Below are 25,946 nucleotides of genomic sequence, written 5' to 3'. Positions count from 1 at the left end.
TTTTTTTAAAATTAAAGAACCTAGGGCATCATTTTAAATGCAAAGATGTATTATAGCAGGTATATAATTTCTGATTTCAAAAATAGCACAGTGAGACAGTAACTCAAGAATCTAAATTCTGAAAATAATCTTTTTTTTTAAAGATTTTATTTATTTGAGAGAGAGAGAATGAGAGAGAGCACATGAGAGGGGGGCAGATCAGAGGGAGAAGCAGACTCCCCGCTGAGCGGAGAGCCCGATATGGGACTCGATCCAGGGACTCCAGGATCATGACCTGAGCCGAAGGCAGTCGCTCAACCAACTGAGCCACCCAGGCGCCCCAATTCTGAAAATAATCTTACAAACTCAAATCTTTTAGAAGAGGATGAATGTGTGTATATATATATATATATATATATACTCAAATTTACTGCTAACTTTTCAAAACCAAGTATTTAACTGTAGTATATTTTACGACTAGTAAATGGTAGTGGTACTAACAAACCCATTATAATTGAATTTCCCATAAACTAATTCTCCCCTTACATATTTGATTAGGTGAAGAACAACAAGGATATTATAGTGTCCTCTGGTCCATAAATGTAGCACAACTAGAAGAAATTAAGATTTAAGGAATAGCAAATGGCCCCTTAAGAACAGGTCAGTTTCAGGGGCGCCTGGGTGGCTCAGTCCTTAAGCGTCTGCCTTCGGCTCAGGTCATGATCCCAGGGTCCTGGGATCGAGCCCCACATTGGGCTCCCTGCTCAGTGGGAAGCCTGCTTCTCCCTCTCCCACTCCCCCTGATTGTATTCCCTCTCTTGCTGTGTCTCTGTCAAATAAATAAATAAAATCTTAAAAAAAAAAAAAAAAAGAATAGGTCAGTTTCAGTACAAAAACTGGCTAAGTATTTTTTTTTAAAGATTTTATTTATTTATTTATTTATTTATTTATTATTATTATATATTATTTATTTATTTATTTGAGAGAGACAGAGAGAGAAACAGCATGAGAGGGGATAGGGTCAGAGGGAGAAGCAGCCTCCCTGCTGAGCCGGGAGCCCGATGTGGGACTCGATCCCAGGACTCCGGGATCATGACCTGAGCCGAAGGCAGTCGCTTAACCAACTGAGCCACCCAGGCGCCCCTGGCTAAGTATTTTTAAATGTCTTATTTTAGGCTGCCATAACAAAATACCACAGACCAGGTGGCTTAAACAATAGAAATTTATTTCTCATAGTTCTAGAGGCAGGAAGATCAGAGTGCCACCATGGTCGGGTTCTGATGAGAACACTCTTCAAGGCTTGCAGACAGTCAACTTCTCACTGAATCCTCACATGGTGGAGAAAGAGAGAGATCAAGCTCTCTGGTCTCTCTTCTTATAAGGGCACCAATCCCATTAGAATAGGACCACCCTGATGACCCAACTACCTCTCAAAGACCCCCATCTCCAAATACCATCACATTGGGGATTAGGGCCTCAACATATGAATTTTGAGGGGGCACATACATTTATTCCTTAACATTCTACCCCAGTCTCCCAAATTCATGTTCTTCTTACATGCAAAATACATGCATCCCATCCCAACAGTCTTAACAAATTCCAGCATCAACTCTAAAGTCCAGTTTATCTAACTACCATCTAAATCAGATATAGGTGACACTCGAGGTACACCGGATCCTGAGGCAAAATCCCTCTCCAGCTGTGAACCTGTGAAATCAGATAATTTATGTGCTTCCAAAATAAAATGGTGGGACAGCCCCAGAATGGACATTCTTATTCCAGAAGGGAGAAACAGGAAAGAAGGAAAGGGTGACATGCTACAAAGAAGTCCAAAATGTAGCAAGGCAAATTCCATTAGATCCCAAGGCTGGGAAAGAATCCTCTTTGGTTTCACACTCTGCCCCCCAGGCCAATAATAATCACCCAAACAGCTCTAGATGGGGGTCCCACCCCCAAGGCTCTGTAGGGCAATACCAGCCCCAAGTCTTCCAGATTTTAATTTGTTGAAACCAAAGAAGTAGCCCTGACAATCTCTGAATCACTTTTGGGGTCATTTTTCCTGTCAAATCTAAAAAGTCTAACAGCCTTAGTTCATTTCATCTTGTCTCTGACCCTTTTCGTTGAAATTGGCAGTATTTTTCGTCATACAACCCCATAAACTCTTTATTTAGTGGTAGTCCAGTCACATTCTTGGTGCTCACTTCAGAACATGCTTTCTCATTTTTTTTGCAGTATGGATAGGCCAAAAATGTTCGAAACCTTCAAGTTCTGGTTCATTTTTGCTTATCAATTCCTTCTTCAACTCATCTCTCCTTTCGTATAAGCAGTCAGGAGGAATCAAGCTGTTCTTTGAACCACTTGCTTAGAAATCTCCTCACCTCTATATCCAATTACATCACTCTCAAGTTCTACTTTCCACAAAACATTAGAAAGCGGTTCAGCCAAGTTTTGTGCCACTTGATAACAAGAATCACCTTTCCTCCAGTTTTCAATAACAGGTTCTCATTTCTAAGACCTCATCAGAAATGCCTTTAAGTACGTATTTCTAGCATGCACCTCAAAACTCTTCCAGTCTTTATCCATTACCCAATTTCAAAGCCACTTCCACATTTTTAGGTATCTGTTACAGGAGCAACCCACCTCTTGGTATCAAAATCTATCTTAATCAGCTTGGGCTGCCATAATAAAATACCAGACTGGGTGGCTGATACAACAGAAATTATTCTGGAGGCTGGAAGTCCAAGATCAGCGTGCCAGCATGGTCAGGTTCTGCTGAAAACTCTCTTCCTGGTTTGCAGACAGCAGCCTTCTCACTGTATCCTCATATAGTGGAGAAAGAGAGAGATCAAGCTCTCTGGTGTCTCTTCTTGAAAGAGCACTAATCCCATCAGATCAGGGTCTCACCCTCATTTTCCTAATTGCCTCCCAAAGATCCCATCTCCAAACACCAACACACTGGGGTATGGGCTTTAACATATGAATTTGAGGGGGGACATGAATATTCAGTTCATTACATGCCTATACATTTCTACCTGGACACGAACCTGTGAAAGAGAAAGCTGTAATCTATAGAAACAGAGAAATAAAAGTCAGATTTAGAAAAGGTAAGCAAAGGGGGTTATCCAACAATTTTGTAAACAGTTTGGTAAACAATTTTGTTTAAAAACTCTATTTTCTATTTTTCTACTATAGCAAATCAAAAAAATTAATATTCCTTCTGTATAGTTGCTACAAAATTAGAAATAAGTTATTCATCTCAAATTCACTCAATCTGTACATAATATTTATGTGTATAAATTTCAAATTCTTCATTAGACCCTCATAGGAAAGTTCCATCTCTTTTCATAGGTCTCAGCCAGGCTAGCTTATAGATTCATAGCTCGTTATTGAAAGTGAAACACAGAATTGAAATTTTGCTTATTTATCTTACCTTTAAAGGGTTTTCTTTTTACTCTTCAATAAGGTTTAATTACTGCTTTCGTATGAATGTTTAATAGAGATTACTCCTAAGAGATTAATCATCAGAACAACCTATCATCCAATGGTTTGGTCTTGATGACTTTCAATTCATAGATTCCTTTTTTTAATACTAAGGAGAGCTCATACTATGAATGCTTAAAAATAAAGCAAGTTATAAAGTATCTGATAGCTTATTACCTGTGTGCAAGATCTACAGAAACAAAGGAAAAAATATAAAGAGGTCTCGTAAGAGGAGTGATTTCGTAAGTATCCTGGGGTTGGAAAGTCGCAGTCTCTGCAGCTGTGTTTACAATTAATGAATATTCTCCTATACATAATGTCATCCATCCAAAGACAAACAGTAGAACAGTGCCTCCTGTGCTGCCATACAGCAGGGATATTCTCTTCGGGAGCAGATACCATGTTCCAAGACCACACATTAACCCAGCAAGAAAAGAATGAAGAACTGTATTGGCTATATATTTCTTGCCAGGAATTAGAAATTTGATAGTCTCAGTACCAGCACAACTTGTAAAGTCATGTTCATCTTCCTCTGCTAAGATATCTGTGGTTAGCATTCTTTCTACCGTCACCGATTGGTTTCTGGCATATAAACTTGTGAACTGGATGATAAATGCAGCGAAAAGCATTAGTCCACCTGAAAACGCTGCTGTGTAATAGTCTTCCAAAATGCCCAACTGATACAAGAGTGTTCCTAGTCCACCCCAAACCCATGGTATCAGAAAAAGGATAATTTGATTAACATATATGTAAGGAGGGGCGCAATAGCCTAATTTGAATCGAGGGCCTCCAAGAACAGTCTGCGGAAAGCGCTTCAGAAAGAAGTCCTGTTTGTAATCATTCAGCAGAGGCACATCTGGACTCATCCTTCTCATTCAGGATTATTCTGAAAGTCACATCCTCTTCTGGAACATAGCAGTCTCTAAGCAAAAGAAAAAAGTCATTACTTGACAATGTCATACTTAAAAGATGGAGGGAGGGGGCACATTTCTATTTTTCTCTCCTTAATTCCTTCAAGGGCAGGGTTTAGAACTTCACGTCTCTAGCTCCTCCCCATTGCCTGATGCACACGTGGCACTAAACAAATAGTTGTGAAGTTGTTTTTTACTTGAAAAAGATTCATATTAATTATTAATTTATCTAGAACTTAATATTTAGGATTAGATCTTAAATTAACTAACACTTTTAGATTTTAAAGTCAAAGAAAAGTTCAAAAAGCCAGTGCTCTCAACTCAAATCTGCCAGTGGTTTAACTAATTGTTTCCTAAGAGTTTTTGATGTTTGTTTTTAAATTTTTCCTCTATTATTAAGGGTCAGCAAAATTTTTCTATAGGGGCTGAAGAGTAAATATTTTAGGCTTTGTGGACAATATGATCTCACTACAATGATTCAATTCTGCTGTCATAGCAGAAAAGCAGCCACAGATAATACATAAATAAATGAATAGTAGGAGTAATTGTGTTCCAGTAAAGCTTTATGGTATTTTTACCTGTACCTCTGGGCCAGATTCAGCCTGTGGGCCATAGCTGGCCAAACCCTGCTCTATAAAAATGAGGACATTCTCTTTAATTCCCTTGACTTGGAATGAAAATAGAAATGGAAAAAGAAATAGAAATACTTAGTCACACCATTTAGCAATTAGAGTAAACTTAGGGTTTTCTGAGAATTTAAAAGTCAAATCCTGCTAAAATAGTAACATTTCAGTAAAAAGGCACTGGCAGCTCAATATGCAGTAGAAAGAACAATAAACTGGAAATCAAAAGACTCCAGGTGTCTGACTAAATGCTTATTATTAGCTATGTTACCATAAGCAAACCACTTTTTGATTCAATTTTTACTTTCCCTGTTATCAGTTTCCAAAATCTACCCAAACTAGGAAAACATGAAACAATAATAGGACCTGTATGTGCTGTAGTCTAGATTATTTTCATTTAAGGGCCACAAAAATCTAAGTATTGGGGTGCCAGGCTGGCTCAGTCAGTAGAGCATGTGACTCTTGATCTCAGGGTCATGAGTTTGAGCCCCACTTTGGGTGTAGAGATTACTTTAAAAAAATAAAATATTTTTTAAAAATCTAAGTATCAAGGGGCGCCTGGGTGGCTCAGTCGTTAAGTGTATGCCTTCAGCTCGGGTCATGATCCCAGGGCCCTGGGACCGAGCCCCGCATCGGGCTCCCTGCTCCTCGGGAAGCCTGCTTCTCCCTCTCCCCCTCCCCCTGCTTGTGTTCCCTCTCTCGCTGTGTCTCTCTCTGTCAAATAAATAAATAAAATCTTTAAAAAAAAAAATCTAAATATCAGATAGCACAGATTCTCTTCTCTTCAACTTTTCCTTTTCCTGGGATATACTCAGTAGTTTATTCTGAAAACACATTTGCCTGACATAAGATAGCTAACAAAGTATTACTCAGGGATCATATATTGGGCTGGAAAAGAAAAATTAAGTTTAAAACTATCTTCATAAAGCAAGACACAAAGGCCAATGAAATAGAGAACCCAGAAATAAATCCTCATATGTATGGTAAAATATTTGACAAGGGTACCAAGACCATTCGATGGGGAAAGGATGGTCTTTGCAATAAATGGTGCCAGGAAAACTGAGTATCCATATGCAAAAGAATGAAATTAGACCCTTAACGTCAAACACAAAAATTAACTCAAAATGTCTAAGGTAAGACCTAAAACAATAAAGCTCTTAGAAGAAAACACAGGACAAAAGCTTCCAATACTGGATTTGGCAGTGACTTCTTGGATATGACACCAAAGGTACAAGGGTTACAAAAGGAAAACAGACAAATTAGACTTCATGAAAATTTAAAAATTGTGTGCATCAAAGACACTATCAACAGAGTGAAAAGGCAACTCACAGAATAGGAGAAAATATCTGCATATCGTATATCTATCTGATAAGGGATCGCTATCCATAATATACAGAGAACTCCTAAGACTTAACAACCAAACAAACAATTCAAAAATTGGCAAAGGACTCGAATAGACATTTGTCCAAAGAAGATATACAAATGGCAATAAACACATGAAAAGATGCTCAACACCACTAATCATTAGAGAAATGCAAATCAAAACTGTAACAAAATACCACTTCACACCTATGTGGATGGCTACTATCAGAAAAACAGAAAACAACAAGTATTGGTGAGGATGTGGAAAACTGGAACCCTTGTGCACTGTTGGTGGAAATATCAAATGGTATAGCTGTGTGGAAAACAGTATGGTGGTTCCTCAAAAAATTAAAAATCAGATTATTGTATGATCTAGGTTTTTTTATCTCTGGCTATACACCCCAAAGAACTGAAAGCAGGGTATCAAAGATATTTGTAATTCATGTTCACAACAACATTATTCACAATAACTAAAACATGGAAGCAACCCAAATGTCCACCAAAGGATGTATGGATAAACAAAATGTGGTATATGCATACAATGGATATTTTTTCAACCTTAAAAAGGAAGGAAATCCTGCAATATGCTATAACATGGATGAACCTTAAAGAACTTATGTTAAGCAAAATAACTCAGTCACAATAAGACAAATACGCATAATTTCACTAAGAGAAGGTACTTAGAGTTGTCAAAATCATAGAAAGTTGAATGGTGGTTGCCATGGGCTGAGGAAAGAGAATGGAAGTTACTGCTTAATGGGCATAACGTTTCACAAGATGAAAAGAGTCACAGGGATGAATGATGGTGATGACTGCACAATAATGTGAATGTATTTAATACCACTGAACTATATGCTTAAAAATGGTTAAGATAGTAAACATTATATGTATTTTACCATACACGCATAAATTTAAAGCCATCTTAAGTCTTTCTTTTCTTTTTTTCCCTCCCTTCTTCCCCCTCCCTCCTTCCCTCCCTTCCTTTCTGTTCTTTCTTCAGTTTAAAACAGTCTTCCTATAGGTCAGTTCTACCCAACCAATATCAGTCCTAGAGAGAGCTTCCAGGCATCACGAAAGGTTTGGGGGTCACCATTAAGAATTACTACCTTAGAGCATCTCTTGTTACACTGTTAGGGTAAACACTTACCATTTTTTATCTTCTGGCCATTGGTCTTAGTTCTACACAGAACAAGTCATAGGTTTTATTGAACATGACAGCCCTGCAAGTACTGTGTATTTTACATAGAACTTTTTTTTTTTATGTGTAATTTTTTTTTAAAGATTTTATTTATTTATTTGACAAAGAGAGAGAGTTAGTGAGAGCAGGAACACAAGTGGGGGAGTAGGAGAGGGAGAAGCAGGCTTCCCGCCGAGCAGGGAGCCCGATGCGGGGCTCGATCCCAGGACCCTGGGATCATGACCTGAGCCGAAGGCAGACGCTGAACGACTGAGCCACCCAGGCACCCCGTACATAGAACGTTCTGATACCTCTTCAAATTACCAAATAATCTCTAGAATTCTCAGCCCCATGCCTTGCAAAAACATCCTGCCCTTTTCCTTATGGTGCTTCTGCTCATGCCCTCTCCTTTGCCTAGGATGTCCTTTCTTCCCTTTCCTAATTGGTATTCTTGGTCAACTTTCAAGATTGAGTCTAATTCTTTCTGAAAATTCCCAGAACACTCTCTTCTCTCTGCATATCAAACATTGCTTGTTCAAACTACTCATCTTGTAACATTAATCAACATAGGGCATTTCTTGTATTGTTCACCTCTTCACGTGTTATTTTTTTTCATATGTATGTCTTTTCTCTACCAATAAGTTATTTGTGGGCAGGGGCCAAATCTTGAGACATTTCCAATTCTCCGTAATATTTAGTAAAATACCTTGGCATAGAGAGGAATATAATACATTAATGGTAGAGCTTAAATAAGATGATTAAAATTAAAAGAAAACATTAAACGCTGCTGTTTAAAAGGGAAGTTGGGAGTATTTACTGTTTTGAAAACCTCTTCCTGCATATCCTGCCCCACTCAAAACAGTAAACTCATAAACTCTTTATTCTTAGTTTTTAAATGTTTAGAAAATATCTTAAATTTTTTAAAATATGGAATAAATAACAGCATTTATTGATAGTATTATTGGCTCAGAGAAGACTTTTGCCTAGAGCAGTATGTCCCAAAGCAAAATAGGAACAGGATGGGCCTGAAGAAGAAACATGGCTGGGTTTCTGTAACAGAAAAGGAAATGGTTAGAGAATTTTAACAAGTCAGAAATCCAACTTTAATTTGCTCCCTGCATTATGCTACATTTTAACTTCCTTCACTATCAGGAAAGAGAAGCTAGTTCATACTAGGAGAGAAAAGCAGAGATAAAATAGCAGGTACAAGAGTCAAAATGAAGCAAGAGTAATCGAAAAAAGAAGTGAAAGCACATCGAGAAGTATGAAAAGAATGTTCATACTTGAATTCCCTCAAGATACCTTAGAAGTATGTGGGAGGACACTTAGATGGTGATTTGAATTATTTTAATGTGATATTAAAAGAAAGGCTGAAGGATACGGAATTATTTGCCTTATATAATGTTTCTTAAAAGGGATCCATGGTCAAAGAAGTTTGAGAAATAACACACTAGACCTTGAAGAGTCACAGTGGCTATCAGCAAACTGAAGACTTTGAGACATCTTTGAAGTTAAAAAAACACCACCACTGCAAACCTGCTTAAAATGTATCATTTGAATTTTCCAAACTTACTTGAACAGGGAGCCCATCTTTCCCACATACCTAGTAACAGTTCATGTATATAGTGTTCTATTTAAACTACTTTGAGAAATACTGGCCTGAGCTTCAATTACAATTTTAAAAATTTAGCTAAGCCAAGGAGAATTAAAAAGATACACCAATCAAGTAGGAATGTCATAAACAAAGGTACACAAGGAAAAAGATTATGAAGGCAAGCTGACAAGTAGCAAGAATATCAGATTCCTGAAAAGGTTATTTCTAGTATGGGTATTTTCTAATATTTTAAGGATAAAAGAAATTGTAGAACAGATACTAGAAATTCATTAAAGCAAAAATTATGATAAACTGGTACTGTGTGATTTTTAATTTAATTACAGATCCTGGAATATTTAAAAAATATTTTCTTTATAGGAAGCAACACTTAACATTTATACAGAAAGACCTTCTAAATCCTAATCTGGATTACTAGAATAGAAAATAAAATCAGAATAATTAAAACTCAGGTCCTGAATGAGATTTTGGCATACATTCTCAGAGATAATTCCCAAACAGACTGATGCACTTATATGGCTGCTGCCTCCAACATGGTAAAATGAAAAATGTCTCAAGGCTTAGGAAAAGAAAAATGCTGTGAAAAGAAAGGTTAAGGGATAAAGATGGCATCACAACATTGATTTTGGCCATATGTTTTCTTCGTATGCTACTCTGAAAGTGGGCCAACAAAGTAGCCATAGAAACACTGCTTTGTTTGGAATTTGAGCCGTGTTTCTTATGCATTATTCAGAAGGGTGAGAAACAGATCAATTTGATGATGTACCAGGAAGGAATTCTTAGTTTTCAACTTTAACTCAGGAATCAGGCAAGATATCAACCTGAAAAATCCCTTAAAAACAAAACAAAACAAAACAAAAGATAACAAAAAGTAGCAGGTTGGGGGGATTACAATAAATTTACAGTCTTCTTAGTTTGGCAAACAGAATTCCTAAAAACAGAAGTCTAGCCAATTGTCTGATTTTTATTCAGTGAAGTTTACTTGTTTTTAACCTATCATATTATTTTTATTGATTGGTTAATTTCATTCATTGAACCTACACTTTTTTCTTTTCTGTTAGATTCATATTTTTTTATAAGAACACTTAACAACACAAATTTTTAAGCATATAATACAGTATTGTCAAGTAGCAATACAATGTTGTACTGTAGATCTCTAGAACTTATTCATCTTGTACAACTAAAGATTTATATAGCAAATCTTCCTCCTGTTTCTTTCTCCCCCAAGCTCCTGGCAACCTTCATTCTACCCTGTTTCTGTAAGTCTGACAATTTTAGACACCTCATACAAGTAGAATCACACAGTATTTGTCCTTTTCCTGACTGGCTTATTTCACTTAGCATAATGTCTTCAAGGCTTATCCACGTGATCACAAATGGCAGGACTTCCTTCCCTTTTAGGGCTAAATAATATTCCATTGCGTGTATATAACACATTTTCTTTATCCATTCATCTGTTGACAGACACTGGGTTGCTTCTGCTCTTTGGCTATGGTGAATAATGCTGCAATGAACACAGGAGGGCAAATACCTCTTCAAGATTCTGATTTCAATTCTTTTGGATAAATACCCTTAAGTGGGATTGCTGGATCATATGGTAGCTCTATTTTTAATTTTTTGAGGACCTTCCACACTGTTCTCCATAGCAAATGCAACATTTTGCATCCTATTAACACTTTACATGGGTCCTAATTTTTCCACATCCTTGCGAACATTTGTTATTTTTCTTTCTTTTTTTTCTAATAGCTATCCTAACAGGTATAAGGTGACATTGAATCCACACATATTTATTGGACACTTCAGCACTGTGCCCCAACTGTATTTTTGTTATACTTTCAGGAAACTTACTATCTCCTATTTGTCAAATTTTATTAAATCTTTGCTCTCACATTTTTAATTTGTAAGAGTACACCTTTAACCCCTAGATATTCCTTTTTATAGAATCCTATTATTATTTCATTAACATGGTCTATCTTTCTGAGAATATTCACTACACATACGTGTGTATACATGCAGATAAATGTCATTTAATTTCTTTGTAAATTGCCTTTTTGGGTCCTTTGTCTCTTTTTCTTTTAAAGTGTTCACGTCTCTTATTAATTTGAAAGGACTTTTAACATATGAAGGATATTAGCTCTGACATATGTCATAATCTTTTTTTCTCCCCCTATGTTAACTTGCTCTTGAAGCACTGTTAGAAGATGCTGGTGAAGACTAAAGAGTTCATTCTGACAGCTGTTAATATAGACAAATGTGTTAACCTTCCTTTCATAGAGAAATAGCTAAATGAAAATTTAGTACTTTCCACACATTTAAACTTTTGAATACCCATGATGTACTAGGTAATGGTAATAAGGCTGATCCAAAGAAGTTTATAATCCAGTGGGATACAGATTATTTCCCTCTCAAATAATTATTACTGGTAAAAACTCCGAAATTATTTTAATTTTCATTATCAAGAGAATAAACGATACACAAAGTTAGTCTATAAATAACATAAAATTATTAAACAAAATTAACTTGTCAAGAAAAAGTAATTCCTGCTTGTTTAAAAAATGTCTACACAAACTCTGTCAGTAATATATAGAATGTCCTCATCCATGTTCCTAAAAAGTATTTTTAAAAATTTGAAAGGAAATATACTGAAGTTCTACTTTTCACACCTTTACTAATTTGGAAAACAAAAAACTTCAGGTCTGGAAAAGAAACAAAATGGCTTACACCTGAGTACTCAAAAAACATGCTATGACACAACTTTATTCTCATTTGCCCTGGATAAAATGACCTGTTCCTGTCAGAGCAGTTCTAACAAAAAAGCATCTATGGACTTTTTTGATAGCCAAGTGCTAACTGTTGAGGATATTAGCAGGAATCTAGAGATGCAAAGATAGCCACCCCTATAATTCTGAAAATACTCTATGAATCCTAAATAAATGCCATACCAGTGGCAAACAGCTAAATTCTTGAAGAACCTTTTGAAAGACATTGAGTGCTAAAACATGAAAAACATATTTCATGTTATAGTTTATCAATTATGTAGTAAGCAGTCTCTTCTACTCACCAATAAAAGGAAAATCTACTCAAGCACCTAAAAAGAGTCTTAAAGTGAAAGAACAAGCACAATAACATCTCTTTGATCTACAAAATGGTATTTATTCAAATTCAAGATTTTAGGAGGGTCTTTGAATCTAAGAGTTTTCTGTATATTCACAGGAATTGGTTTGTAGAGAAAACTGACTGGATGGAAAGGCTAAGTAGATAGCTCAAAGGATCTATTTAGTGCAGATACTGGGAAAACTTCATAGGTAGAATGATGAGTTGTCAGTTCTATGATTCACCCTTCTCAAATGTACAACACTAGAATATGAATTATTAACATTCCATTACTTTTGGAAAAATAAGATGGTAGAAAATAGCCAAAAGTCACATCAGCGCCTCACAAATATGCAGCAGGCCCAGCTAACACTTCTCTTCCAATCTACATTTCCCACACTGCATACATCTTACCAATTATAAATTCAAAGCAATTAACAAGTTTTTCTTTCAAAATCAAGTATCAGGTGAATGAAGTCTACCATTCACATGAATTACCAGAAGTAAACCAACTTACTTTACAGAAAAGAGAACTGAGAACCAGTGAAATTAAGTGACTTAACCAACACACCATGTCAGTTGGTGGCTGACTGAGTTTTTCAATCATACCAAGCCACTGCCAAATGAAAGGGAATTTTATTTTTGAGGCTAGAAAAATAGAAGGATAATTTGGGAGAGTTTTCAGGGAAAAGTGGGCCTGAGAGGAATCTCCAAAATGTCAAATGGGAAACTTTTGTTAGCTAAGCCAGCATGAGGGCACTGGCATGTAGGACTCCTTGATAAGAGATAAAGAAACACAAATGGGAAAGTGTCTAGAAGAAAAGGTTCTCACCATCAAGAAAATGAAAACAACACTCAGAATGGGAAAAATTTTTTGCAAATCATATATATGATAAGGGATTTACATCCAGAATATATAAAGAACTCTTACAACTCAATAGTGAAAAAAACAAATAAGCCAATTTAAAGGATTAAAATAGACATTTCTCCAAAGATAATTTACAAATTGCTAATAATCACACAAGACAATGCCCCACATCATTACTCACTCATTAGAAAAATGCAAACCAAAACCACAACGAGATATCACTTCAAATCCACTTGACTGGTTATCAAAAATAGTATTGGTGAGATTGTGGAGAAAACCGAACCCCCAAGTTGTAAGGCAAAATGGTGCAGCTGCTTTCAAAAACAGTCTGGCAGTTCCTAAAAAGGCTAAACATAAAGTTACCATATGACCTAGCAATTCTATTCCTGGGTATTTACCTAAGAGAAATGAGAACATAAGTCTACACAAAAATTTGTACATGAACATTCATTGCAGAAATATTAATAGCCAAGAAGTGAAAACACCCAAAATGTCCATCAACAGATGAAATAAAATGTGGTATATCCATATGATGGAATATTATTAGGCTATAAACAAGAATGAAGTACTGACATATGCTACAACATGGATGAAACTTGTATGCTTCCATTTATATGAAATGTCCAGAACATGCAAATCTATAAAGACAGAGAACAGTTTAATGTTTGCCTAAGGCTGGTGGGGATAGTGACAAGGGTGGGAGGGAGTAATTCCTAAAGGATAAAGGGCTTTTTAAAGGGGTGATGAAATGTTCTAAAATTGACCGTAGTAATAGTTGCACAATTCTGTGAATATACTAAAAACCACTGTACACTTTTTAAAATCTGTAATACATTTAAAAAAATTTTAAATGTAAATTCCAGTTAGTTACATACAGTGTATTAGTTTCAGGTGTTGAATTGTACACTTTTAATGAGTGAACTGTATGGAATGTGAACTCCATTTCAACAAAGTTCTTACAAAGGAAAAAGAAACAGAAGAGTTCCCTAACCCGGTACTGTCTGTTAATAACTAGTAGGAAGTTTAAGAGTGGCTGACAAATGTCGCAGTTAAATTACTAAAATGGCAATATCTGGTCATGAGTCTGGCTCTGGATGCTGTGATAAGGGTTTGGAGATTTGACATGGGTGGTAGTGGACACTCAATAATATAAAGGATGGTCTTTGCCCTAATTGTAAGAGTGATTCACACACACACACACAACAAGAATCCACCTAATATTATATATCGCTGAATAAAAGAGAAATGATGGGTAAAGAGCAGATAATCATTTCACAGATCTGATAAATAACCTCTGATGTTGTAGATTCCTTGATGTAAACATCGGTCCTTGACAGTTGTGAAAAGAGGCAGCAGATGGGGGGCGCGGGGGAAGAGTTAATCATGTTCAGGGGCCAGAAGTTGACCAAATTGGGGCAAACGCGGTTTAGTTGGAGGTAAGGAAAGAGCACAGTACTGTCTAAGGGCTGCAATTTGTACACTTTATTGGGGTAACAAGGACATCACTAAATCAAGACTCAATGGACCGTTTTCCATTTCGCAAGTGTCCCTTAGAAACAAAATGCTGTAACTCAACAAGCTAAATCAGTCTTTTGAAAGAAAGTTAAAGTCACATTGGATTGATTCCTCCAGCCACTGAGTTCACCTTCCGTCTAAAGTGCAATAATCGCACTTGAAGGTTTTATAACGAAGAACGAGAAATCTGTGGCAATTAAAACTGCCAGAACAACGTGGCTCTGCATAGGCTTTGAAATTTAGGTGACCAAGACGTCCCCAGGTGGGTGTCGGGGAAGGAACGTACCTCGAGTCACCCGAGGAAAGAGGCGATGCGAAGGAATCCCGGGAACTGCATTTTTGCAGGTAAACCCGGGTTGGGCGATCCCGCCCGGAGGCTGCCTGCGACCCGAACGCAGAAGCAGAGAAGCTCTAGTGGCCAGGTAACCGGCTCACCGCGATCGCGCCTGAGCCTTCTCCGCGTTTCCATGGCTAACGTCAACTCTAGCGGGCGCCACCGCCGCGGAACCGAGACCTCGCTCGGGGGCGGTTCGGGCGCTCGACTCGCCCCGCCCCTCGGCTTGTGCTCGCCCTGGGGCGCTTCCCCACCCGCCCGCTAGGCGAGGCGGAGGTGGGGAAGAGGCGCGCTCCGTTCACTCCAGGCGTGGGCCCACGCTCCCCTGATTAGGGGTCGTGGGAGTCTCCCCCGCTCTGGCCTCGCTTTGGGCCTCCACCGAGGCGACGGGGAGGATCTCAGCCAGCTCTGAACTTTCACCCAGGGCCGCGCCCCTACGCAAGAGCGCCGTTTCCCTGGTGACGTGACGTGTCCAAGGCAGTGGGTAGTGCTTTCTGGCAGATTGACGTGCGGCCGCCATTTCGCGAGCTTTGGCTTGAGGGTGGTCTGACTGCGGTCTCAGGCGTGTAGTGTGACTCCAACCGCTCGCCGTCTCGCAAGTTCCATTAACTGTATCAGCACTTTGGCCATCGCCACCCAGCACACCCACGGTAATAAATGCTTTTAAGTAATACTTCATACATCCTCTTCGGCTTGGAAGATTTGGAACTGAATATACGTGCTAGCTATTGCCCTTTATTGCGTATTTTTTCTCCCTGAGGAGATTTTTAAATGCAAGGAACCACAATGTCCATCATTGAATCATGCTACTAAGAAGGTATCTGTTTATTAATAAAATAAGGCAAAGTCCACGTATCCTAATTGGGAGAAAAAAAAAAACAAAACCGTAGCGGACTGTTAATACTTAGAGGCAATTTAAGGTCGGGGAATCTCTGTAGGATGGCCACAGAGTCCCAGTTTTGCTAGTTTAAAGTTAGACGCCCACCGCCTCCATTTTCCATGAAGTTTGGTTTCTTCCTCATGTTCTGGACATCTTTCAGGTTGCTAGTTGGAAGTCCACAAGGCGGCCCCTTAGAGCGTTAAATTGGTAATTGGTCTCAAATGATTTAGAGGCTATTTAAGGGAACTCCGAAGCCAGTTTGTCAGTATTTTGTGTCAGGTACTTGTGTTTCCCTAAGTGATTGACACTCCAGCAGTTCTGCATACTTGGGACTCCTGAGTGTTCAAGGACTGTCTTATTTGGATCTCCTTACCTCAAGACTATAAATGCGGCCTTTTTTGTTTTCTGGCTTTACTGGAATTGATGGCTTAGTTCTTAAACATCTAGGTTTTCAGGCCATAATAGGAAAAATTTTTGTGTGTTAATATTAAAAGAAAGCCAAAGCTTAGATAGATAGATAAATGCTACTCTATTCAGAGGGAAAATGTAGTTTTTTAAGTATGGGGAAGAAAACCTTGTGCAGAGTTTCAATGACGTACATATACTTCGAAGACACAATTAGTAGGTAAACCTTTCATAGTTCGGTCTGATGGGGAAATGGACTTAATGTTTCCCATACTTTGGGGGAAGACATAACCTTAGTCGTCATGGGTCAGGGTACCACATTAAGCATCTTTGAGGCATCTGCAATTGCTAGGAAGTCAGTGTAGTGTGGTTAAGAGTTGAGGCTCTGGAGTCAGGAAGTCCTAACTTGTTGGAACCCTGACATCACAGCTCACTACCTGTGTGATACAGGGGTTACCTAATCTTCCTGGTGCTCAGTTTCCAAATCTTATAAAATAGGGTTAATAATGGAGACAAAATTTACCCCGCAGGGAGTTGGGTAGATTGGGTTAAATAACTGTAGATCGCTTAGTTAGGCACAGCTTAAGTGCTTAGAATGAGCTATTCTCTTCATGTAGAGAGGCTGTATTTTTGTCACCCTAAATTACGTATAATTCAATCAATTAATATTTTTGTTGTTGTAATACCTGCTGTAGATATTTGGTTGTTAAATTTTTCTTTTTTTCCAGTATGTTTGTTACTTTGCACTTGGAATAAAATTAGTAAAGCTTATGGTACAAGGCCTTTGGCTACTTGTACATAAAAAGTATTCATTCAGGGGGCACCTGGGTGGCTCAGTCGTTAAGCGTCTGCCTTCGGCTCAGGTCATGATCCCAGGGTCCTGGGATCGAGCCCCGCATCGGGCTCCCTGCTCCGCGGGAGGCCTGCTTCTCCCTCTCCCACTCCCCCTGCTTGTACTCCCTCTCTCCCTGTGTCTCTCTCTGTCAAATAAATAAATAAAATCTTTAAAAAAAAAAAGTATTCATTCAGTATTTATTGAAATAGTAGATGATGTTTGCCAGGAACCACACCTATTTGCTGCAGATACAAAGTCAAATAACACATGATCCCTATCATCAAGGAATTTACCAAAATATAATGAGAGACTAACCAGGACATAAGTAATTACAGAGTATGTGATAAAGAGGCACTGGAGCCATAGAAACACAGAAGTGGGACATAGGAGTCATTCTAGGGAAATTCAGGATGGCTGCAACAGAGGTATAAAAAAATAAGTACAAGTTAGCTGGATGAAGATGCAGGAGAAGAGGTATTCCAGAATGGAGACCATAATTCATTCATTTAGCAAATATTTAGAGCATAAGTCAGATACCTATGAGCCCTATTTAATTTTAACCTTACGGAGGTAGCTTATTGTTATTCTCATTTCAAATACAAGGAATCTGGAGCTTCAGAAAAGTAAAACAAATGAGATTTAGAAATGAGCCTATATCGGTATGTCTTCAAGATCCACATTTTTTCTGTTAACCCTGCTGATTGACATAAAGTGAAACATTACCAAAAATCTGGAGCTGCTTCTTTAGCCAGAGAAAATGTTTACCCAGCCATTATCACGGCATACATGTTTTTGTGTAATGGTTTTGCCCATTTTCAAGTTAGTCCTCTTGCCAAAAAGTAAAAAACAGAAGAATCCAGTTATAAAACCCTCACTCTGCCCCATTGCCCACAGGCCACTGACTAGAGGGCTCTGAAAATAATACAGAGCTGCAGCACGGGGTAAGATGATTTAAAGTGGAAAAGTGGCTTCAGGGAATTTGAAAGCTGAACTTCCAGGGCAAGGCACTAGAAAAGCTAAAATTTGTAAAGCTTTGGATTAGGGTGGGGAATGGGTGGGGGTGGGGGTGAGGAGACCAAAGAAAAAGATGAGCTAAGTTTCAAAAGATGAGCTGTGTGACCACAAAGTTTGAGGTACCCTTAAAATAAGCATAGGAGGAAGAATAGGTTTGGAAAGATAAACCACTTTGAGACATTATGTGTTTTAAGGGCTTGTGGGATATGTCCAGTTGCAGATATAGGATTGGACCTTGGGAGAGACAGGTCAAGACATAGAGATTTGGAAGTATTCTACATTTAAAAAAAATTATTTGAAATCATGAGATTAAAAGAGAATGCCAGGGTTTGGATATTAGTGAACATGAAGATAACCATTGGGAGAGAAAAAAGGGACTATAAAATGAGATGATCAGTTTTTTACATGGCTTGTTGAAATTCATCTAATTTCTTTATGTCACAAAACGTATGCATATAAATGTATATAAAGACCATATGAATGGGCATGTGGTGGGTAGCAACTTTAGTATGTTCACAGGCATATGGGTTGGGTGACATTGAGTTACGAGGACATTAAAGACAGGGAGTAGGGTATTATGGTAAGTGAAATAAGTGAGAGAAAGACAAATACCACATGATTTCACTTATATGTGAAATATGTGAAACAGACCGATAAGTACAGAGAACAAATTGATGGTTGCCAGAGGGGAGGGGGATGACGGGATGGGCAAAATGGGTGAAAGATAGTGAGAGATTTAGGCTTCCAGTTAGGGAATGAATAAGTCACAGGGATAAAAGGTACAGCATAGGGAATATAATCAGTGGTATTGTTATAAGGTAGTATGGTGACAGGTGGTAGCTGCACTTATAGTGAGCATAGTATAACTTATAAACTTGTCCAGTCTCCCTTTGTTGTACTCCTGAAACTAATGTAACATTGTGTATCAACTATACTTCAATAAAATAAAGACAAGGAGTGACCAGTTGTTAATTATGAAGTTTCACATTGAAACTTCCTTTAATATAGAAAAAAATTTCACACTAGGTAAACATTCTTAAGTAGGACTATAAAATAAACGATGTATAATGTAATCATAGCTTGCCATTAATTAGTTTTAAACTTCGTTGTATTTTAAATTACAATTCTGAAAAGTTTTTTTCTTTTTTTAAAGATTTTATTCATTTATTTGACAGAGAGAGAGCACAAGTAGGCAGAGGCAGCAGGCAGAGGGAGAGGGAGAAGCAGGCTCTCCGCTGAGCAGGGAGCCTGACTCAGGGCTCAATCCCAGGACCTTGGGAAGGCAGCTGCTTAACTGACTGAACCACCCAGGCGCCCCTACAATTCCAAAAAGTTTATATTAATTTCTGATGAGAGTAGGGTGAAAAGGGTAGAATTTCTCAGATTTTGGTTTTAAGAATTTTTAATTTTCTTGTGTAGTTCTTAAATTTCATTATTATTTCACATCAATAACTTCACAGATTAGATTTTTAATTTTAGGAGTGTTTTAGTTAATATTATTTTAGAAAGTTGTCACCACTGGACACTTATTTTAGGTATTTGTTTAGAAAGAGCATAGTAGGGGCGCCTGGGTGGCTCAGTTGGTTAAGCATCCGCCTTAGGCTCAGGTCATGATCCCAGGGTCCTGGGATCAAGCCCCACGTCGGGCTCCCTGGTCCTTGGAGAGCCTGCTTCTCCCTCTCCCTCTGCCTGCTGCTCTGTCTCTCTGTGTCTCTGTCAAATAAACAAATAAAATCTTAAAACTAAAAATAAAAAATAAAAGAGCACAGTAGAATTATTGATAGAATGAAAATCACTAAATTAGAATATTTAAAATTATGTTAAATTTTGTAAGTTGTGAGTATAACCTTCACTGAAAGATCAAACTCTAAATATCCACATGCATATTCACAATTTGACTCTTTACAAAAATTAAGGTACACATAGATCTGCATTACTTACAACAGTTCCCCCTTATTTTGGCACACGTAAATAAGAGCTGACTGTGCAGATGAGATTTCATAGTCTTTATTCCCAGTGTCCTACACTAAGGTTGGGACATAAATTAACATCTTCTATTGAAACTGTTACCAAGGATATGTCTTAGTAATACTAATTTGTAAAGCTAGAGCTGAAGTTTTTAGATGTCCTTTTCTGGCATTTACCTGCTAACTTCTTTATTTATAAATGTACCAACTGTTTAGGATCATGTGAACATAGTATTTACTTTCCTTTAGAATGAATATATAAGGAAGTGCAATGAACAAATAGCCTGATAAAATTTTTGTTTGAAATTGTAATTGAATGTGTATGGGGGGGTAAGGTAGAGAGGGAGTTTAGTGTAATTTGTCTGAAGGTAGAGGAAAGTTTATATATCCTCTCAAAATCTTTCCAGACTCAAGATACTATTGCTGTTGAATGGAAGAGTCCTGGTTAGAATGGTTAGAATGACTTCCTACAGCTTACATTGTGATGCCCTCTTTAGGTTAATATATTTAAAAATACGAAAACTGGAGGTTATTCACAGATAAATATGTAAGGGAAATTAAACCACATTTAGCAAACAAAACAAAACAAAACACAAAAACCTTGTACATAAACTATATCAACAACAAAATTTATACATAAAATATAAATAACAATATCAACAATAATCGATGTTGGTGGGATAGTAGATTGCAGGTACACTTTGAAACTTAGCTTGGCTCTGCAGTTCCCTTTGACAGAGAAATTTCATCTCTAGAAATATACTTTACAGATATCCCACCTTTACAGATTTCTCACCTAAGTATGCAACGATATTTGTGCAAAGATTTACTTACAATGTAGCAAAACACAAAACATTCTTCAATAGACAGCAGGTTAAATAAGTTAGGTAAGTAAGGAATGTCTACGTGTATTGCTATGCAAACATGTCTAAAGTAAAAAATTTAAAATTTACAATTTGTATAATTCAAAAATGTTAAAACCTAGATGTATGCATGAGCATGCTTTATATATGTTTATTTTTGAAGGATACATAAGGAACTATGATAGAAGTTAACCTCTAAAAGTTAATTGGGGTTTGATGGGAAGAGGAACTTTTACTTTTTATGTTACTCTTTTGTGCTGTTAATATATATATATTTTTAATTTTATTGTGTTATGTTAGTCACCATACAATACATCATTGGTTTTTGATGTGGTGATCCACAATCCATTGTTTTCGTATTACACCCAGTGCTCCATGCAGTATGTGCCCTCCTTAATACCCATCACCGGGCTAACCAATCCCCCCTCCCCCTCCCCTCTAAAACCCTGTTTGTTTCTCAGAGTCCATAGTCTCTCATGGTTCATCTCTCCCTCCACTTCCCCCCCCCCATTTTTCCCTTCCTTCTCCTAATATCCTCCATGCTATTCCTTATGTTCCACAAATAAGTGAAACCATATGATAATGGACTTTCTCTGTTTGACTTATTTCACTTAGCATAATCTCCTCCAGTCGCATCCATGTTGATGTAAAAGTTGGGTATTCATCCTTTCTGATGGCTGAATGATATTCCATTGTATATATGGACCACATCTTCTTTATCCATTCATCTGTTGAAGGGCATCTCGGCTCTTTCCACAGTTTGGCTATTGTGGACATTGCTGCTATGAACATTGGGGTGCATATGGCCCTTCTTTTCACTACATCTGTGTCTTTGGGGTAAATACCCAGTAGTGCAATTGCTGGGTCATAGGGTAGCTCTATTTTTAAATTTTTGAGGAACCTCCACACTGTTTTCCAAAGTGGCTGTACCAACTTGCATTCCCACCAACAGTGTAAGAGGGTTCCCCTTTCTCCACAACCTCTCCAACATTTGTTGTTTCTTTCCCTGTCCATTTTTGCCATTCTTTTTCTTTTTAATTTTTTTTATTCTTATGTTAATCCCCATACATTACATTATTAGTTTTAGATGTAGTGTTCCATGATTCATTGTTTGTGCATAACACCCAGTGCTCCATGCAGAATGTGCCCTCCTCAATACCCATCACCAGGCTAACCCATCCTCCAATCCCCCTCCTCTCTAGAACCCTCAGCGCACCCCGATGTTTATAGCAGCAATGTCCACAATAGCCAAACTGTGGAAAGAGCCAAGATGTCCATTGACAGATGAATGGATAAAGAAGATGTGGTATATATATACAATGGAATATTATGCAGCCATCAAAAGGAATGAGATCTTGCCATTTGCAACGACGTGGATGGAACTGGAGGGTATTATGTTGAGCAAAATAAGTCAAACAGAGAAAGACATGTATCATATGACCTCACTGATACGAGGAAGTCTTAATCGCATTTTTGCCATTCTAACTGGTGTGAGGTGGTATCTCAGTGTGGTTTTGATTTGGATTTCCTTGATGGCTAATGATGATGAACATTTTTTCATGTGTCTGTTAGCCATTTGTATGTCTTCTTCAGAGAAGTGTCTTTTCATGTCTTCTGCCCATTTTTTGACTTGATTATTTGTTTTTTGGGTGTTGAGTTTGAGAAGTTCTTTATAGGTCTTGGATACCAGTCTTTATTTGTAGTGTCATTTGCAATTATCTTCTCCCATTCTGTGGGTTGCCTCTTTGTTTTGTTGACTGTTTCCTTTGCTGTGCAGAAGCTTTTTATCTTGATGAAGTCCCAAAAGTTCATTTTTGCTTTTGTTTCACTAGCTTTTGGAGATGTATCTTGAAAGAAGTTGCTGTGGGCGATCTCAAAGAGGCTACTGCCTATGTTCTCCTCTAGGATTTTGATGGATTCCTGTCTCACATTGAGGTCTTTCATGCACTTTGAGTTTATCTTTGTGAATGGTGTTAGAGAATGGTCGAGTTTCATTCTTCTGCATGTGGCTGTCCAATTTTCCCAGCACCATTTATTGAAGAGACTGTCTTTTTTCCATTCCATGTTTTTTCCTGCTTTGTCAAAGATTATTTGACCATAGAGCTGAGGGTCCATACCTGGGTTCTCTATTCTGTTCCATTGGTCTATATGTCTGTTTTTGTGCCAGTACCATGCTCTCTTGGTGATCACAGCTTTGTAATATAGCTTGAAATCGGGCAACGTGATGCCCCCAGCTTTGTTTTTCTTTTTCAAGATTTCCTTGGCAATTCAGGGTCTTTTCTGATTCCATACAAATTTTAAGATTGTTTGTTCCAGCACTTTGAAAAATGTCATTGGAATTTTGATCGGGATGGCATTGAAGGTATAGATTGCTCTGGATAGCATAGACATTTTAACAATGTTTATTCTTCCGATCCATGAGCATGGAATATTTTTCCATCTTTTTGTGTCTTCTTCAATTTCTTTCATGAGTGTTTTGTAGTTCCTAGAGTATAGATCCTTTACCTCTTTGGTTAGCTTTATTCCGACGTATCTTATGGTTTTTGGTGCTATCGTAAATGGAATTGTTTCTCTAATTACTCTTTCTACAGTTGCGTTGTTAGTGTATAAGAAAGCAGCTGATTTCTGTGCATTGATTTTGTGTCCTGACACATTACTGAATTGCTGGATGAGTTCTAGTAATTTGGGGGTGGAGTCTTTTGGGTTTTCCACATAAAGTATCATGTCATCTGTGAAAAGAGAGAGTTTGACTTCTTCTTTGCCAATTTGAATACCTTTCATTTCTTTTTGTTGTCTGATTGCTGTTGCTAGGACTTCTAATACTATGTTGAACAATAGTGGTGAGAGTGGGCATCCTTGATGTGTTCCTGATCTTAAGGGAAGGGCTCTCAGCTTTTCCCCATTGAGGATGATATTCACTATGGGTTTTTCATAGATGGATTTTATGAACTTGAGGAATGTTCCCTCTATCCTATACTCTGAAGAGTTTTAATCAGGAAAGGGTGTTTTATTTTGTCAAATGCTTTTTCTGCATCAATTGAGAGGACCATATGGTTCTTCTCCCTCCTCTTATTAATGTGTTCTATCACAATGATTGATTTGCGAATGTTGAACCACCCTTGCATCCCGGGGATAAATCCCACTTGGTCGTGGTGGATGATCCTTTTAATGTATTGTTGGATCCTATGAGCTAGGATTTTGTTGAGGATTTTGGAATCCATATTCATCAGGGATATCAGTCTGAAATTCTCCTTTTTGAAGGGGTCTGTGCCTGGTTTGGGGATTAAGGTAATGCTGGCCTCATAGAATGAGTTTGGAAGTTTTCCTTCTGTTTCTATTTTTTGAAACAGCTTCAGTAGAATAGGTATTATTTCTTCTTTAATGCTTGGTAGAATTCCCCAGGGAATCCATCAGGCCCTGGACTCTTGTTTTTGGGGAGGTTTTCGATCACTGCTTCAATCTCGTTACTGGTTATTGGCCTATTCAGGTTGTCAGTTTCTTCCTGTTTCAGTCTTGGCAGCTTATAGGTTTCCAGGAAGGCCTCCATTTCATCCAAATTGCTCAGTTTATTGGCATATAGTTGTTGATAAGAATTTCTAAGAATTGTTTCTATTTCCTTGGTGTTAGTCGTGATCTCTCCCCTTTCATTCATAATTTTATTAATTTGGGTCCTTTCTCTTTTCTTTTGGATAAGTCTGGCCAGTGGTTTATCGATCTTATTAATTCTTTCAAAGAACCAGCTTCTAGTTTTGTTGATCTGATCTACTGTGTTTCTGGTTTCTAATTCATTGATTTCTGCTCTAATTTTAATTATTTCTCTTCTGATGCATGGCTTAGGCGTTGTTTGTTGCTTTTTCTCTAGTTCTGTAAGGTGTAGAGTTAGTTGGTGAATTCGGGATTTTTCTATTTTTTTGAGTGAGGCTTGGATGGCTATGTATTTCCCCCTTAGGACCACCTTTGCAGTATCCCATAGGTTTTGGACTGATGTGTTTTCATTCTCATTAGTTTCTATGAATTGTTTAAGTTCTTCTTTGATTTCCTGGTTGACCCAAACATTCTTGAGCAGAGTGGTCTTTAGCTTCCAAGTGTTTGAATTTCTGCCAAATTTTTTCTTGTGATTAAGTTCCAGTTTTAAAGCATTGTGCTCTGAGAATATGCAGGGAATAATCTCAATCTTTTGGTATCGGTTGAGACCTGATTTGTGACCCAGTACATGGTCTATTCTGGAGAAAGTTCCATGTGTGCTCGAGAAGAATGAGTATTCTGTTGTTTTAGGGTGGAATGTTCTGTCAATATCTATGAGGTCCATCTGGTCCAATGTATCATTCAAAGCTCTTGTTTCCTAGTTGATTTTCTGCTTAGGTGATCTGTCCATTGCTGAGAGTGGAGAATTGAGGTCTCCTACAATTAACGTATTGTTATCAATATGACTATTTTGGTTAACAGTTGGCTTATGTAGATGGCTGCTCCCTTGTTGGGGGCATAGATATTTACAATTGTTAGATCTTCTTGTTGGATAGATCCTTTAAGAATGATATAGTGTCCTTCTGTGTCTCTAATTACAGACTTTAGTTTAAAATCTAATTTGTCTGGAGGATATGTGCTCTGGTAAGCGCTATGAATTGTGCAAGACTGTTGAATCTCAGATCTGTACCTCTGAAACAAATAATGCAATATATGTTAAGAAAAAAAAAAAAGAAGATAGCAGGAGGGGAAGAATGAAGGGGGGGAAATCGGAGGGGGAGACAAGCCATGAGAGACGATGGACTCTGAAAAACAAACTGAGGGTTCTAGAGGGGAGGGGGGTGGGAGGATGGGTTAGCCTGGTGATGGGTATTAAAGAGGGCATGTTCTGCATGGAGCACTGGGTGTTATGCACAAACAATGAATCATGGAACACTACATCTAAAACTAATGATGTAATATATGGTGATTAACATAACAATAAAAAAATTTTTTAAAAATCTAATTTGTCTGATATAAGAATTGCTACCCCAGCTTTCTTTTGAGATCCGCTGGCATGGAAGA

At 37.8% G+C, this 25,946-nt stretch overlaps 2 protein-coding genes across 16 annotated transcripts in view; one reads left to right on the top strand and one right to left on the bottom strand.

The window, feature by feature from the left end:
* The window catches only part of PCNX4 (pecanex 4), a 52,973-nt gene extending 37,626 nt beyond the window's left edge, over positions 1-15,347 (bottom strand). For 7 of the 8 annotated variants that reach the window (XR_010405203.1, XR_010405204.1, XM_064571123.1 and 4 more), the window contains exons 1-2: positions 14,907-15,347; positions 3,637-4,381 (exon numbers count right to left, since the gene is read on the bottom strand). Coding sequence is in view for 5 of the 8 variants with exons in the window: in XM_064571123.1 (XP_064427193.1) it covers positions 3,637-4,334 (698 nt within the window). In the remaining 3 variants the exon portion in view is untranslated. Of the gene's footprint in view, positions 1-3,409; positions 4,382-14,906 lie in introns of all 8 variants that reach the window. The other variant, XM_064571124.1, reaches the window with a different exon arrangement.
* A 91-nt stretch (positions 15,348-15,438) lies between these two features.
* RTN1 (reticulon 1) overlaps positions 15,439-25,946 on the top strand; it is a 385,922-nt gene continuing 375,414 nt past the window's right edge. For all 8 annotated transcript variants that reach the window (XM_064571133.1, XM_064571130.1, XM_064571127.1 and 5 more), the window contains exon 1: positions 15,439-15,604. The gene's annotated coding sequence lies outside the window, so the exon portion shown is untranslated. The remainder of the gene's footprint in view (positions 15,605-25,946) is intronic.

Source organism: Mirounga angustirostris, unplaced genomic scaffold (assembly GCF_029215605.1).
Source record: "Mirounga angustirostris isolate CCGP_5_RB_7025 unplaced genomic scaffold, mMirAng1.0.hap1 SCAF_9, whole genome shotgun sequence".
NCBI lineage: Eukaryota > Metazoa > Chordata > Mammalia > Carnivora > Phocidae > Mirounga > Mirounga angustirostris.
This window is presented reverse-complemented; position numbering and strand designations above follow the sequence as displayed.